Raw genomic sequence first — 14,371 nt, forward strand, 5'->3', positions numbered from 1 at the left:
GGTGGAGAGCAGACGTGTTGGGCCCCGGCTCCCCGGGGGCGGGGGACTGTCTCGCTCACCACCCTCCCCTCCCCCTCAGCAACGCCGCACAAACCCCAAAAGCCTCTTACCTCCTCTTCGCTCTCGCTTTTGAAGCACAGACAGGCCGCTCGCTTCTTATACCCGTCCCCATCGTAAGTCCGAGTCTGGTTTTGCTTTAATTTCATCATTTATGTTATTTTTTCCCCCCTCTCCGCGAACTGTCCCGTTTCAATTACTGTTATCTTTTCTCGAATTCTCTCCGTCTTCGCTGAGAGACTGAAACAATTTGGCTGGCGGGCGGGGGGGGGTTGGGGACACACAAAAGGCTAAGGGACAGCCGGTGATTCCTTGTCCGTCAATGTGGAGAACCGAGCAGGACCCAACCGGCGGTGTATGTGTGAGGGGAAAGCCGGATGCTCAGCCGCCGGGACAGTTATCCTCCTCCTCCGCTGCTGTTCCTGCTGCTGCTGCTGCTGCTGCCGCCTCTCTTCATATTCCCACAGCCATTCTCCTGGACATCGGCGCTTTCACCATCGTCGTCTTCGCCGCCGCCATCTTAACCGCACCGTGCCACAACCGAACCTGCTGCACAAAGGGCGCGGGGGAGGGGGGGGGGGGGGGGGGGGGGTTTGCTCAGAGGCGGGGCTTGTGTCCGCTTCGCCAATCGGGTGCGCGGCGTTGTCCCGCCCCCTTTCCTCGCCCCCTTTCCCCTCCCTCCGCAGCAAATGTTTGGAGGACGGACGCCGCCTGGGCGCTGATTCCAGCAATGAGCACTCCGAGCCTATAGGGGGCGCGGCGCGGCTGGTTCCCCACACAACGCCGGCGTGTGGAGGAGACAAAGGGCAGAGCTATTACTTCTTCTGAGTTACAAAGCCAGGGCTCAGAGTGTGGACAAAGGCGAACCCCTAATCCAGCTCCTTGCCTGCTCCAAAAAAACAATTCAAATTCAAATTGCATCCAATTCATGGTCCCCACAAAAGAGACATACCAGATCTGAGCCAAAAGGCAGAGCAGATACTACACTTGATCTGATCCAAAAGGCTATTTCCATGTGCAATTGTGTGTTTCCGCCTTTCGTAAATTCAAGCCATCGTTTGTTTTCTCGACCTTGCAGCTGCAACGTCTCCTTTTCCGCTACTCCGTTTGTTCCAAAGGCGCAACTGCGAATTATTATTTTTTAAACAAAAGGCTTGGGGCCACTACTGTCGACGAGCTAATGTAATCAAGCGGGGCACATACATGCCCGGGTGTCAAGTGCAGCTCGCTCCATGTTCTGCCTTTCCCCCTGTGCCAAATGTTTGTCAATTCGAGTTCATCACGCCTCCTGGCCAGCCTCCCACCTTCCACCTTTGCATCCACATGAGGTGGTCCAAAACACTGCTGCCGGTGCTCTAACTCGCACCAAACCCCTCTCATCCAGCACTGATGTTACCTCGGTTGCTGTGCACAACTGGTGCACTCGGTGTATGCGAGCCCTTTTTATATGTGGTGGGCTGGTGCACTTGTGAAGGACCAGGGCCCCATCACCTGTGCACTCACTGACCTGCTCCTGGGTTCGGGCAATGCCTCAATTTCAAATTCTCATCCATGTTTTCAAATCTCTCCCAGACCTTGCACCCACCCCCATCTCAATGATCTCCTCCGGTCATACAACCCTTTGGGATATCTGTGCTCCTCTAATTCTGGCCTCTTGTGCATCCTCAATTTTCATTGCTCCACCATTGGGGACCTTCTTTTCAGTGGCCAATGCTGTAAACCCTGACATTCCTTCTCTATGGTCCCCACCTTTCTCTGCCTCCTCCTTCAATACACCTTAAAACCAACCTCTTTGATCAAACTTGGGCCATCTGTCCCAATATCCCCTTATGTGGTTTAATGTTTATTTTTGTTTGACAACACTCCATGTGAAGTGCCTCGTAGTATTTTGTTACCTTAAATCTCAAATCTAAAAACTCATGTTGCTTTTTGGTGACTGTGGGTAATTATTTTACTGCATCCGCATGTGACAAAATTGACAAGACAGAGTTATCCACTTTTCGAAAGGATTTATTATTTTCTTCACAGTCTGTTCTAAAATGTGGCTCACCTGTTCGTCGTTCAGATTTTATGGGCCTTTCCTTGCATTTTCACCTTTTGATACTCGGTTTTGTCTCGTCGAAACGGAACCAAACGCAATCGCCAGAAAGGCATTTCTAAATTAAAAGGTCGCACAACAAAGGGATTGAACTGCTCTGTCATTTACTTTCAAAGTTGGTTTCCAAGCAGCGGCGTTCTCTCCTATCCTTAGATTCTAGAATAGGAACTTGCTTCCCCACAACTGTCACCGAACACTATTTCAATTCAAAACGGTACCTGCCATTGATAAAATGTTTCAGATTTTCCCCATTGTCTTTCACAACCTCAACAAACGGAAATATTTACTGTCAAACGAAGAGGGGAGGTATTCGGAGATGCAAGACCTGGCCTTGGAAAACTGGCAAGACCTGACAATGTCGAGATCTGTGCCAGATTCATCGGCCTCGGGCGTCAGGCGGTCGCTCAGTCAGGGAGAAGTCTCCCTGTTGGAAGATTTGAAAGAGTTCCAGATGTTGCCTGAAGGTTCATACATGGTGAGTGGATCCAGCATGCGGCCAAAACAGTCACATGCGCCAATTATGTTCGAAAACATGCCTTCTTCTCCCGAGGGAATGGCTAAGGGAATGGAAGAATCCGGGATAGAAGCGCCTCCCAAACCAGCAAGTCCTTCCAAAGAATTACAGATCCAGTTCCCAGCAGACACAAACTCAAGATGGCACACATGTGGTCCAGAGAGGGAAAGCAAGTAAGTGACAGTTTTAAAAAATTACCGTGTGTTGCATCTTCCCGTTGAAGCTAAACGTTTTCAGTGATTTTGTGAGCTCGACACATTCTCCTTTCAGCATAGGTTCGAGTCCAAGCCAGGTTTAAAAGGGACCAATGCCGCCACTTCAGTCTGCCAACTCTGAGGCTCTTAGATTTAAGTCGTTTTAGAGTTTACGAAACCAATTCTTAGTAGGAATAGACAGGACAAAACTGCCAACAATTTGACTATCTTGTTTTGAGAGAAAAAACACATGAAGAAATGTAATTGTCAAATGTGTGCCACGGAGTTCACACTAAAACAGTAACAGGAAAGTATGAGACATTTCGGTTCAATCTAATTTCAGCCAACCAACCTAATCATCGCTTCTGCAAAATGCTCTTAACACACGCTGGCCAACCCTGCACGGAAGGGCCCTACTCCCACCCTTTGCCGGTAAAGTTACCCCTCCCCCCTTTCTGACCCCACCTCAATTCACAAAAGCACTCTCCCTTCAAATTCAACTTTCCTTTGCGATTTCCAGGTCAAAGACAATATTATCCCGTTCTATTCCAGGCCAGGGAGTTCACAAATGCATCCCATTCCCAACCAAGCCCCTCCCAGTCCACATAGCCTTCTCTCCCCTCTCCTCCCTCTCGTTGACCTCCCTCATAACTATTGCTGCTGCACCAAGCGTGGTTATTATTAAGTGTATTATTACGAGAGCCACTTGCAGTTTTTGGCACAGACCCCCGTTCCCGGAGGAAAGGAAACGGACGGAGCAGCCAGGACCAGCAGTGAGAATGAAGAGACAGGGTGAAGTGGCAGAGAGTCACCAGTCAGAGTACCCGAGGCAGAGAGCATCGACCACTAGGATCACAGCTTCATCGATTTGTCGTTGCCCGGGGGATTAAAACGACGCGCAGATTTGTGCAATTTGCCTGGCTACCACTTCAACAGGCCATGTCCCTCTGAGGCGGCGTCGAAGCACTGGGACAAATTTTCCTGAGCAGAGCAAATCCATGGAACTGGGAAAGGGAAGTGTAGCCTGGCAGAAATATGCGCGAAGAGGCCCGTCACCGGCTCCTCGTTTCTATTCGTTTCTTGCCTTTCTGAAGGTTCCCACAGCGAAGGAGGCACCAGGTATTCAAATTGGTCCATTTAGTCACTTTTTTGACTTCAGGGGTGACAAGCAACTTCCCTGTTGCAGGTCATGCAACAGGCGCCCACATTAAAGCGAAGAGCAGAAACAAAAAACGCTTTTTGACAGCTCTGAAAGGTGGAGGAATTTTGGTTCCAGAAAATGCATCATTGCCTTCTTGCTACTCTAGACCTGACAAGAATTGTATCTACCTAAAGTTTGGATGCAGTAGGAGCATCTGCCAAAGCTGTAGAGCGGGGTCCCCATGGAATCCATATGCTCCAGTGCTATGTGTAGGAGGGTCAGTCATAAACACTCTTTTTGAATGCCAGTACGGTGTACAAGGAGAATACTCTTGGAGGTGAGTGGGTTTACATGAGTGAGTGAGGTGGACGTGCTGGTCGTTAGGTAATGCGTTTAAAAGCTTTGGTTACTCGAGGAAAACATCTGAGTGGTGCCATCTGCTGCGACAGGACCTGAAAGCATCGTTAGAAATTCTTCTCCCAGCACTCTCTGTTCGGTATAAGTAATAATCTTTATTAGTGTCACAAGTAGGCTTACATTAACGCTGCAATGAAGTTACTGTGGAAATCCCCTAGTCGCCACACTCCGGTGCCTGTTGGGGTACACTGAGGGAAAATTCAGAATGTCCATTTCACCTAACAAGCGAGTATTTCAGGACTTGTGGGAGGAAACCGGAGCACCCGGAGGAAATGCATGTAGACATAGGGAGAACGTGCAGACGGTGACCCAACACACAGACAGTGACCCAAGCCGGGAATCAAACCCAGGACCCTGGCACTGTGAAGCAACAGTGCTAACCACTGTGCTACTGTGTCACCCAAAACACAATGCAATTGGATGGTTTCAGGGTAAAAAGCCGGATAACAGTTACCTGGATAAAAGCAAATTGCTGCCAATGTTAGAATCTGAAACAAAAACAGAAAAGAGTGCATTGTCCCTTGGATGGTGAGCAGGGAGAAGGTATAGGAGCAGGCGTTGCACCTTCTAGACCAAGGTATCCCAGGGGGAATGGTCCCTGTGGAATGCTGACAGAGGGAGTGAGGTGAAGATGTGTTTGGTGGTCGCATCATGCTGAAAAGTTGGCAGAACTGGCCAAGGATAATCCTTTGAATGTGGAGGTTGGTGGTTGATGAGGTTGTTTTCACAGCCATATTTCCTTCCTCAGTGATTATCTCCATCTCTGACTTACCCCAAATGGATTCCAACTCAAGTTCTACCCATCATGTTTTGAATCAACCCAGGATTACAGGTATTTCGAGGACATTCAACATTCCTCGGGACTGCTGTTCTTGCCACATCCTGAGATCCCCGCATAGTGCCATGCGCCATGGCATACTCGATATCTCTCTCCAGCAGCGCCCACTCATCCTACCTCAAAACTGCCCTTGTCCCCAGTTTCATTTCATTCTTCATTTCATCCAAAAAAATTCTGTTCCTTTCAAATGTTAAAGAATGCAAGCTCCAACATCTCGTTAATGCCAACACCCATCCAGGACCCTACACCCCTTCCTGTCCCTCAGACCTCATCCTTTCTAACCCCAGCCATTGCCATTATTCACCATACTCTCTGATCTTTCCCTCTCTGAGGCTGAATGTGCTGTACACAGCAAGGGACTCAGCTTCTTCAATACCCTTACGAATTTCGGGCTCGACATGATGCTTAACTCTTCCACCGCTGCCTTCGTCTCCGTGCTCAGTTCTTTGGGCAGGAGTCCTCCTCTTACTCAATAGATCTTTTTACGCAGTATTATCCCTCCACTTGGACCCCCCTCCACCTGCTTACCTGCTCTTGCTCTTTTCATTGAGAACTGTCTCAATTTCCCTGCTCATCTCACCCACTTGCTACACTCAGTTCTTTGGGTCCAATCCTGACTTTGTCATTAAACCCATCAGCAAGGGGTCTACGATATCTTTAACAACTATGTGGAAGTCATGATAAGAGAAGCACGAGATGAAGAATGAAAATGTGTCATCGTAGGATGAAGGTAGTGTCAACTGATGAAGGTAGTGAGGTTTTCAGATAACCAAGCGCTAGTGGATAGGACATCAGAAGATCTACAGACCTAATAGATAGAATTAATTGTGGTGAAATCTATGGAATGAAAACAAATGTAAAAAAGACAAAAGTTACGAAGATTGGAAGAAATAATAATGGGAAAGCAAAGTTCAAGATAAGTGGTCGACAGCTGGAGTGTTTATCACAATTTAATTACCTAGGAAGCACCTTGTCAGAAGATGGTTACAGCTATAAATAAATCAGAGCTGGAATAATAATGGTAAAGAATTGATCAACATAAGAGTGAGTAGAGATCTTCAAAACGAATTCTGTGTTGATGCTTAAAATTCAGGCACAATATTAGTCTACTGAACAAATGCAAGCACTAATCTATAAAAAATATCAAAATCTATTGTAATTAATAAAATGTGAAAAATGAAATGCACAATGCTTTTGATTTCCAAGTCGACAACTCTTTCAAGCCTGCAGCAGTTACAAGTTTTAGGTTTACTATCACTTGAGTTTAGATTTTTCATTCAACACCAATCCCTCTTGTATGTAATGCTGTTCTAAAATGTAATAGTTTGATGATATCACGACCACAGCATCAGTTCAAATCATGAGTGGTGTGCATTTATTTACAATAACTCATTGCATTTTTAAGCCCTGATTCATCAAATGCTCAGGAAGATTCTTCAGAAAAAGTTCTAAAGAAAACAACTATTCTAAATAAGCAGAACCCAAAAGATAAAACACGTATGTATATTTGACAAGAAGGGCATCATTCAGTACCATGGAAGAATAGACATCACAATAACCTGTATGCCTACTACTTGGAAATCGGCAGCATGGTTGGGATTTTCCACTTTTCTTTGGAATTCCAATACAACTTTGAGAAGGCAGGACTTCTGCCCTCCAATGCACGGTAGCATTGTGGATAGCACAATTGCTTTACAGCTCCAGGGTCCCAGGTTCGATTCCGGCTTGGGTCACTGTCTGTGCGGAGTCTGCACATCCTCCCCGTGTGTGCGTGGGTTTCCTCCGGGTGCTCCGGTTTCCTCCCACAGTCCAAAGATGTACAGGTTAGGTGGTTTGGCCATGATAAATTGCCCTTACTGTTCAAAATTGCCCTTAGTGTTGGGTGGGGTTGCTGGGTTATGGGGATAAGGTGGCGGTGTTGGCCTTGGGTGGGGTGCTCTTTCCAAGAGCCGGTGCAGTCTCGATGGGCCGAAAGGCCTCCTTCTGCACTGTAAATTCTATGTCTATGTCTATAGAATCCCATAGAATGATTATAGTGCAGAAGGAGGTCATTTGGCCCATCGAGTCTACACCGACCCTCTGAAAGGGCACCCTATCTAGGCCACTCTCCTGCCCTATCTCTGTAACCATAGCTAACCTGCACATCTTTGGAAACTAAGGGACAATTTTAGCATGGCCAATCCACCTAACCTGCACAACCTTGGACTGTGGGAGGAAACCAGAGTACCCAGACCAAACCCATGCAGATATGGGGAGAACATGCAAACTCCACACAGACAGCCACCCAAGGCCAGAATCGAACCCAGGTCCCTAGCGCTGTGAGGCAGCAGTGGTAACCACTGTGGCACTGTCGCAGCCCTCAGTGGCTTGCCCTAATCCTGGCTAATTTTCCAGCCTTAGGGTATTTATAATTCTTAATTTAAATAAATTCACAGCCCATTGTAGAATCCTAACATCCCTCCATTGGGGAGCCTAACCTGACAGTGTGCAAAATATTCTGGCAGGCATTGGAACCCCTCAGCAGTTGCGGTGCGGTTGGCAACCTACGGAATATCTCAATGAGTTTTTAAATTTGGTGCTTAATCCTGGTTTATCCAAAAATTGTCCAGCATGTGTTGAAATATCTATGATAAGGTAAAATGTATATATTTCACTGCCAGAATAACCTTGTCATGCCATTCCTTATTAGCATGTAATTAATACTGGCCTACCCACATTGGGACAAACCTCATAAGCGTCAGAGATGGGAGGATGGGGGTTGGATCAAGTGGAGAGGCAAGTTCAACAGTTTCTGGACTGACTTAATGATTTCATGCCTGCTCAACCAAAAGATTCAGTCCCTGCTGAAGTTCCGGACGGAGGCGTTCAAATCTGAAGACCCTGACCTATATAGGAAATCCAGGTACAATGTACGGAAAGCCATCAGGGATGCAAAACGACAATACCGCATCAAACTAGAGTCCAAGGCCAATGACACTAACAGACTGTGGCAGGGCCTACACAAGATCACAGGCTATAAAGCAAGGCCAGGCGGAATATCTAGGGACAGAGCATCCCTACCCGATGATTTGAACAAGTTCTATGCCCGCTTTGAGCAGTCAGCCAATGTATCAGTGCCACCCGCCCCAACAGCCCTGGACACACACATACCCACTATTACAGCCTCAAAGGTGAGTTCTGCGTTCTTGAAAGTGAATCCGCAGAAAGTGCCGGGCCCCGACGGAGTCCCTGGGCGAGCACTTAGAGCCTGCACAGACCAGCTGGCGAGTGTATTCGCAGATATCTTCACCACCTCACTCCTCCACTCTGAGGTCCCCACCGCCTTCAAGAAGACCGCCATAATGCCAGTACCAAAGAAGAACAAGGTAGCCTGCCTCAACGACTATCGACCGGTGGCCCGAACGTCTGTTATCATGAAATGCTTCGAAAGGCTAGTCATGAGACGGATCAATGCCAGCCTCCCAGACGGTCTCGATCCACTGCAGTTTGCCTATCACCGCAACCGGTCCACAGCAGATGCTATCTCACTGGCTCTGCAATCAACACTCGAACACCTCGACAACAAGGACACCTATGTAAGACTACTGTTCAAAGATTCAACACCATTATTCCAACAAGACTAATAGCCAAACTCTGCAATCTTGGACTTGACCCCTCCCTGTGCAGCTGGATCCTCGACTTCCTCACCAACAGACCGCAATCTGTCAGGATAGGTAACAGCACCTCCTCCATGATAAACCTCAACACCTGAGCCCTGCAAGGATATGTGCTCAGTCCTCGACTGTACTCCCTATACAAACATGACTGCGTAGCTAGATTTAACTCCAACTCAATCTATAAGTTTGCGGATGATACGACTGTGGTGGGCCGTATCTCAAACAGCGACAAATCAGTCTACAGGAGAGAGATAAATCACTTGGTTGCATGGTGTACCGAAAACTTACTCTCTCTAAATGTTGGAAAGACCAAGGAACTTACCATCAACTTCAGGTAGCGTAGCACGACACACACTCCCGTCTGCATCAATGGCTCCAAAGTGGAGATGGTCGATAGCTTTAAGTTCCTGGGGGTCACCATCAACAACAGTCTGTCCTGGTCCACTCACATTGATGCAACAGTCAAGAAAGCCCAACAGCGTCTCTACTTCCTACGAAAGCTAACAAAATTTGGCATGACTGCATCGACTCTCACAAACTTATACAGATGTATATCTGGGGCAGCACGGTAGCATGGTGATTAGCACAATTGCTTCACAGCTTCAGGGTCTCAGGTTCGATTCCCAGCTTGGGTCACTGTCTGTGTGGAGTCTGCACGTTCTTCCCGTGTGTGCGTGGGTTTCCTCCGGGTGCTCCGGTTTCCTCCCACAGTCCAAAGATGTGCAGGTTAGGTGGATTGGCCCTGATAAATTGCCCTTAGTGTTGGGTGGGGTTACTGGGTTATGGGGATAGGGTGGAGGTGTTGACCTTGGGTAGGGTGCTCTTTCCAAGAGCTGGTGCAGACTCGATGGGCTGAATGGCCTCCTTCTGCACCGTAAATTCTATGATATCTATGATGTGCGATAGAGAGCATCCTATCCGGCTGCATTACAGCTTGGTATGGCAACTGCTCGGTCCAAGATCACAAGAAACTGCAGAGTGTGGTGAACTCAGCCCAACTCATCACACAAGCTTGCCACCCCCACATTGATTCTGTGTACACCTCCTGCTGCCTCAGAAAGGCAGACAGCATTATCAGAGACCCCACCCACCCAGGCATTGCGTTCTTCCAGACCCTTCCATAAGGCAGAAGGTACATAAGTCTGAAGATTTACACATCCAGACATAGGAACAGCTTCTTCCCCACAGCTGCAAGACTCCTCAATGACTCCCCCTTGGACAGATCTGTTCCGTGTAAGAACACTATTCACAATGTCCTGTGCTGCTCTTGCTCATGTATTTGCTTTGTTTGGCCCCTTGTTCCACACTGTAACCAATCACTGTTTGTCGATGTACCATTTGTCAATGTTCTCTGTTGATTATTCTTTTGTCTACTATGTACATACTGTGTACATTCCTGCGGCCGCAGAAAAATACTTTTCACTGTACTTCGGTACATGTGACAATAAATCAAATCAAATCAAATGAGTGACACCAGGGAGCAGTGAAAAAACATACCCCTTAATAGAATGTAAGATAAATGAACAATGCACAAAATAATTCCCATTTCCTGTCCAATACTGCAAGAATATTAACCAAAACTGATTGCAATCATAAACATCTTGTCACCTTAGAATATCTGAAAATTATTTGTAAATATTGTACAGTGACTATTATTACATAGAAAAACGCCAGGTATTTTGTATCATCAACAAAACTTGACAAAAGGGCAACAAACAAAATGACTTGTTAAGCTGTTATTATCAGTTAAAGAAGGGATGCACACAGGACACAAGCAAAACTGTGTGGTCTTCTCCAGTGGAAACATGAGATACTGTTATGCAATCCATGTTTTCAAGCAGAGAAAGGAAACTGACCCTCCCAGGTGCTATGGAAACTAAGGCTGAACTGAGATTGGAAACCAAAACTTCTGAGGAGAATTAAACTTGGTTGAAACTATATAAAAGGACACAGAGCCATTAGAGCTCAGATGATGATTCCAGTGGAGTAGTACAGGCAGGCTGCAGAAGATGGAGTCTAGATCAGGAAGCTGAGAGTAGGCAACTATACACTTGATCCTGCAGCTGTTTCTGTTACTTGAAGATAATACTGGTGAATCTATGCCATCCGAACCTTTGTAAGCAGAGTTAAGGAGGTACTGCAAATGTGTGCCATTTTTGGTAAGACCTTGCCCTTGGAACATGGATTGGTTTTGCGCAAATGTCGTCTGTCGATCAGATTGAATCCTAGAAGTAGAGGCGCTGAAATTCTTTGCGAGAAAAATAGAGTTTTGAAGGTCTTGTGGCTAAGATTGGTGACGTACATGCCTAGTGGGCTGCTGAGCTAGTTTGTGAAGTCTGTTGTAGTTGTATCTGCCAGTTAATGTCTAATTTAGCTTAGTATATAATCAACTACAATTTGCCTGTTAATTCATATTTAATTCATGTTGCTTCTGGGTTTGAGAATATAAGATGGTTACCTCAGATAATACTTAGTGTTTGCTTTGTTTGACTATTATTTGGTTTAAAAGAAATTTGGTTTAAACCGTGGAATCTTGTGGCTTCATTCTCTTAGTAAATCACTGGCATTTTGGATTTCTTCTTCTTTAAGATAAAAGGTTATTTATCTTGATTAAGATTGTAGCAATATTAAATGCTGAATCTCCAGAACAATAAGGTGAATCTGGGCTTAACATTTCATTCAAGGATGGTTTCTTCAGTACTGCACAGATGCGTGCTTTTCAAACTGGAATGTGTGGAGACTTTATAGAGGGCCATAAAACAGTCTGAAGATTAATGAATGAATACGGGAAATGGTCCAGGAATTTTCAAATGTTAGTTCACACCTACAATGTCTGCTGACTGCACACTCTGGGCACCAAAGCCAGATCTCCACAGGCTCCAAAGGAGTCCTCTGCTGCAATGAGGGACCTAATCTCTGGCTTCAACATGCAGGTCCCTCATTGGAGCTATGACCTGGCGATTTCCTTCTGTGCCTTTGCTTGTTGAACTTTTCTTTGGGTTAGAATGCTTCTTTGAATTTTCCTTCAGCTTTCCAGGATTTAAATTTTCTTTTGCAGTCTTGGCAAGGTTTTGTGTTGTTCCATTTGCTACCAGCATGTTTTAAGGTGTTGGGCGTTGTTCAGTAGGTCTTATAAATGTATTCATTGTCTTGGGTAGTTCAACAGTAAGTATCTGTTTGTTAGGAAAGAGTTAAAGTTTCCTAGTACTTAAGTTGGAATTGGGGTTTTAATTGTTTAATAGACTGTAATTGTTTAATTGTTTAATGAATATGAAGAAGCATTAATAAGAGTGCAGCAAATATAAAGGGGATAGAGGTGGTCATGTGGTGTTGTTGAAGAAGTGATTGCTGAACGCAATTAACTTGGAGTCGAAGAAATCAAGATCTACTTTCTAGTTCTCGTTATAGAGTTCCTATTGGAGCTTAACATTATTAATTAATAATAATCTTTATTCGTGTCACTAGTAGGCTTATATTAACACTGCAGTGAAGTACTGTGAAAATCCCCTAGTCGCCTGTTCGGGTACACTGAGGTAAAATTCAGAACGTAGCAATTCACCTAACAAGCATGACTTTCGGGACTTTGTGGGAAGAAACTGAAGCACCCAGAGGAAACCCACGCAGACACGGGAAGAACGTGCAAACTCTGCACAGTCAGTGACCCAAGCCGGGAATCGAACCCGGATAACTAATAGACACTATATACATAGGCACAGTAAAGGTCCAAGCTAAGAGCTATCTTCATACTTGCTTCTACACACCGCTCTGTCCAACACTACACTGATCCTTATTCATGTTCCCTCTTTCACCACAGTGTTGGTGGCCCTGTGCTCAGTCCCATGTTAGTTTTTTTTGTGTCAGACCTTATACTACAAGGGGTAGGGGCTAGATTGAGGGGAAGGGCACATGCAGGAGTGCTGAGAGCTATTGGAATGAAAGTCATCATGGCAATACTTATATCCCTCCTCACAGCTGTTTCTGAATAATATTCTATAGCAGTATGTCACCAGCCACCATCTATATTCACCCCACTCCAGCTCACTGCCAGAATAGACACTAGACGTCACTAAATCTAAAATTGTAAATAACCATCTGCTTGTCTCCTGATTTCAGCTGCTTTTGTATTGTGTTGAACACTGGAACAGAATTCATTGAACTGAATTCTGAATTAAACTGAATTAAAAAGCCAGCGAGCAGTGTATAAGTTGGTTTTAAAATGTAGTAGTTACTGTGTCTATCAAATACTTTAATTGAGTTAACAACAAACCTTTATGCTATATCCCAAAAATATCTGTTAATAAACACCTGGCCCAGGATTTTGCCGTACCATCATGGCGTGCCTCCCATTGGCAGATGCAACGGGCTACTCAAAGTGTCGTTTACTTCATCAGGATCGTAACATCCTACCTGGCCCTGTTTTCTTAAAATCATTATTAAATAGTATTTTAAATGCAGCACTTTTTATTCTTCCATAGGATGTTGGCGTCATGGGCTAGGCCAACATTTATTGCCCATCCCTATTTGCCCCTGTGAAGTGGCTGGTTGGTAATTGTCATATATTTTTATAATTTTGATGGGGATCCATGATTACAAATTTTTTTGAAAAGGGGTCCTTAACCAAAAAAGTTGGAAAACCACTGGCCCTGCACTGAAAGCTCAGACCCTTCAGATTAAGCTCAAACCCACAAACGTTGGATCCAGAGGCAAGAGTGCTCCCAACTCAACCACACTGACAAAAATATTTGCTGTGTTATCACTGAAATCTACACCTCACACAAGTAATGTTGTAACCTGCACAAGATCCACAGGAATGACCCGATTAATCTCCCCGTGAGCCTCGTGGATACGAGCTTCCCCACTGAGGGGCGAAGGCCCATCAGCGAGACAATTAACTCAGGACCTTAAAAGTCGGCCCAGGTAGGAGCCGAGCTGCTGGATGGTCCCGCCTGAGACTGGGACTGTACCCGTAGATACTTCACTTTGGGTGATAAGCCATTTATTTGAATCTCCTTTCCAGACTCCTCTGTGACTACTAAACCTACCAAAGTTAAGTAAATGTGCATTTCCTGTGGTTGCACAGAGATAATCCCAAGGACTGTGGTTCTGATAAGTCAGGTTTTACAAGGGCGGTGAGATAATTTGAACAAGGTAGAGTAGAGGGATGAGACAAAAGGAGAGGAGGGAGGAGATGGCGGGAGTTGAATGAAGGCGTTGAAAGAAAGATGGCAATGGCATAGAGGAAGGGTTAGAGAAAGTGAAAGGAAGAGGTTGGGTGCTTTTTCGGAGGGTCGGTGCAGACTCAATGGGCCAAATGGCCTCCTTCTTCCCTGTAGGAATCCTATGGTTCTAAGGTTCTATTCTATGGAAAGGAGGGGGTAGGGCAAAGGAGAGAGGCTAGAGGAAAGGCATCTAAATGGACAGGAATGAAAAGGTTTCAAATAGGAAGCAAAGAGTTA

The 14,371-nt window shown here is 45.7% G+C and overlaps 2 protein-coding genes across 3 annotated transcripts in view; one reads left to right on the plus strand and one right to left on the minus strand.

Annotated features, from left to right (window-relative positions):
• The window catches only part of LOC140393852 (diphosphoinositol polyphosphate phosphohydrolase 1), a 92,312-nt gene extending 89,418 nt beyond the window's left edge, over positions 1-2,894 (minus strand). The window contains exon 1 of one of the 2 annotated variants that reach the window (XM_072480386.1): positions 2,868-2,894. In XM_072480386.1, coding sequence (XP_072336487.1) covers positions 2,868-2,879 — 12 coding nt within the window. In that variant the 5' untranslated portion in view covers positions 2,880-2,894. Of the gene's footprint in view, positions 1-110; positions 634-2,867 lie in introns of those variants that run through there. The other variant, XM_072480385.1, reaches the window with a different exon arrangement.
• The window catches only part of LOC140393850 (uncharacterized), an 81,498-nt gene continuing 69,292 nt past the window's right edge, over positions 2,166-14,371 (plus strand). The window contains exon 1 of the mRNA XM_072480382.1: positions 2,166-2,842. Within this exon, the coding sequence (XP_072336483.1) occupies positions 2,388-2,842 (455 nt within the window). The 5' untranslated portion in view covers positions 2,166-2,387. The remainder of the gene's footprint in view (positions 2,843-14,371) is intronic.

The sequence above is a fragment of the Scyliorhinus torazame genome, chromosome 17 (assembly GCF_047496885.1).
Source record: "Scyliorhinus torazame isolate Kashiwa2021f chromosome 17, sScyTor2.1, whole genome shotgun sequence".
Taxonomy (NCBI): Eukaryota; Metazoa; Chordata; class Chondrichthyes; order Carcharhiniformes; family Scyliorhinidae; genus Scyliorhinus; species Scyliorhinus torazame.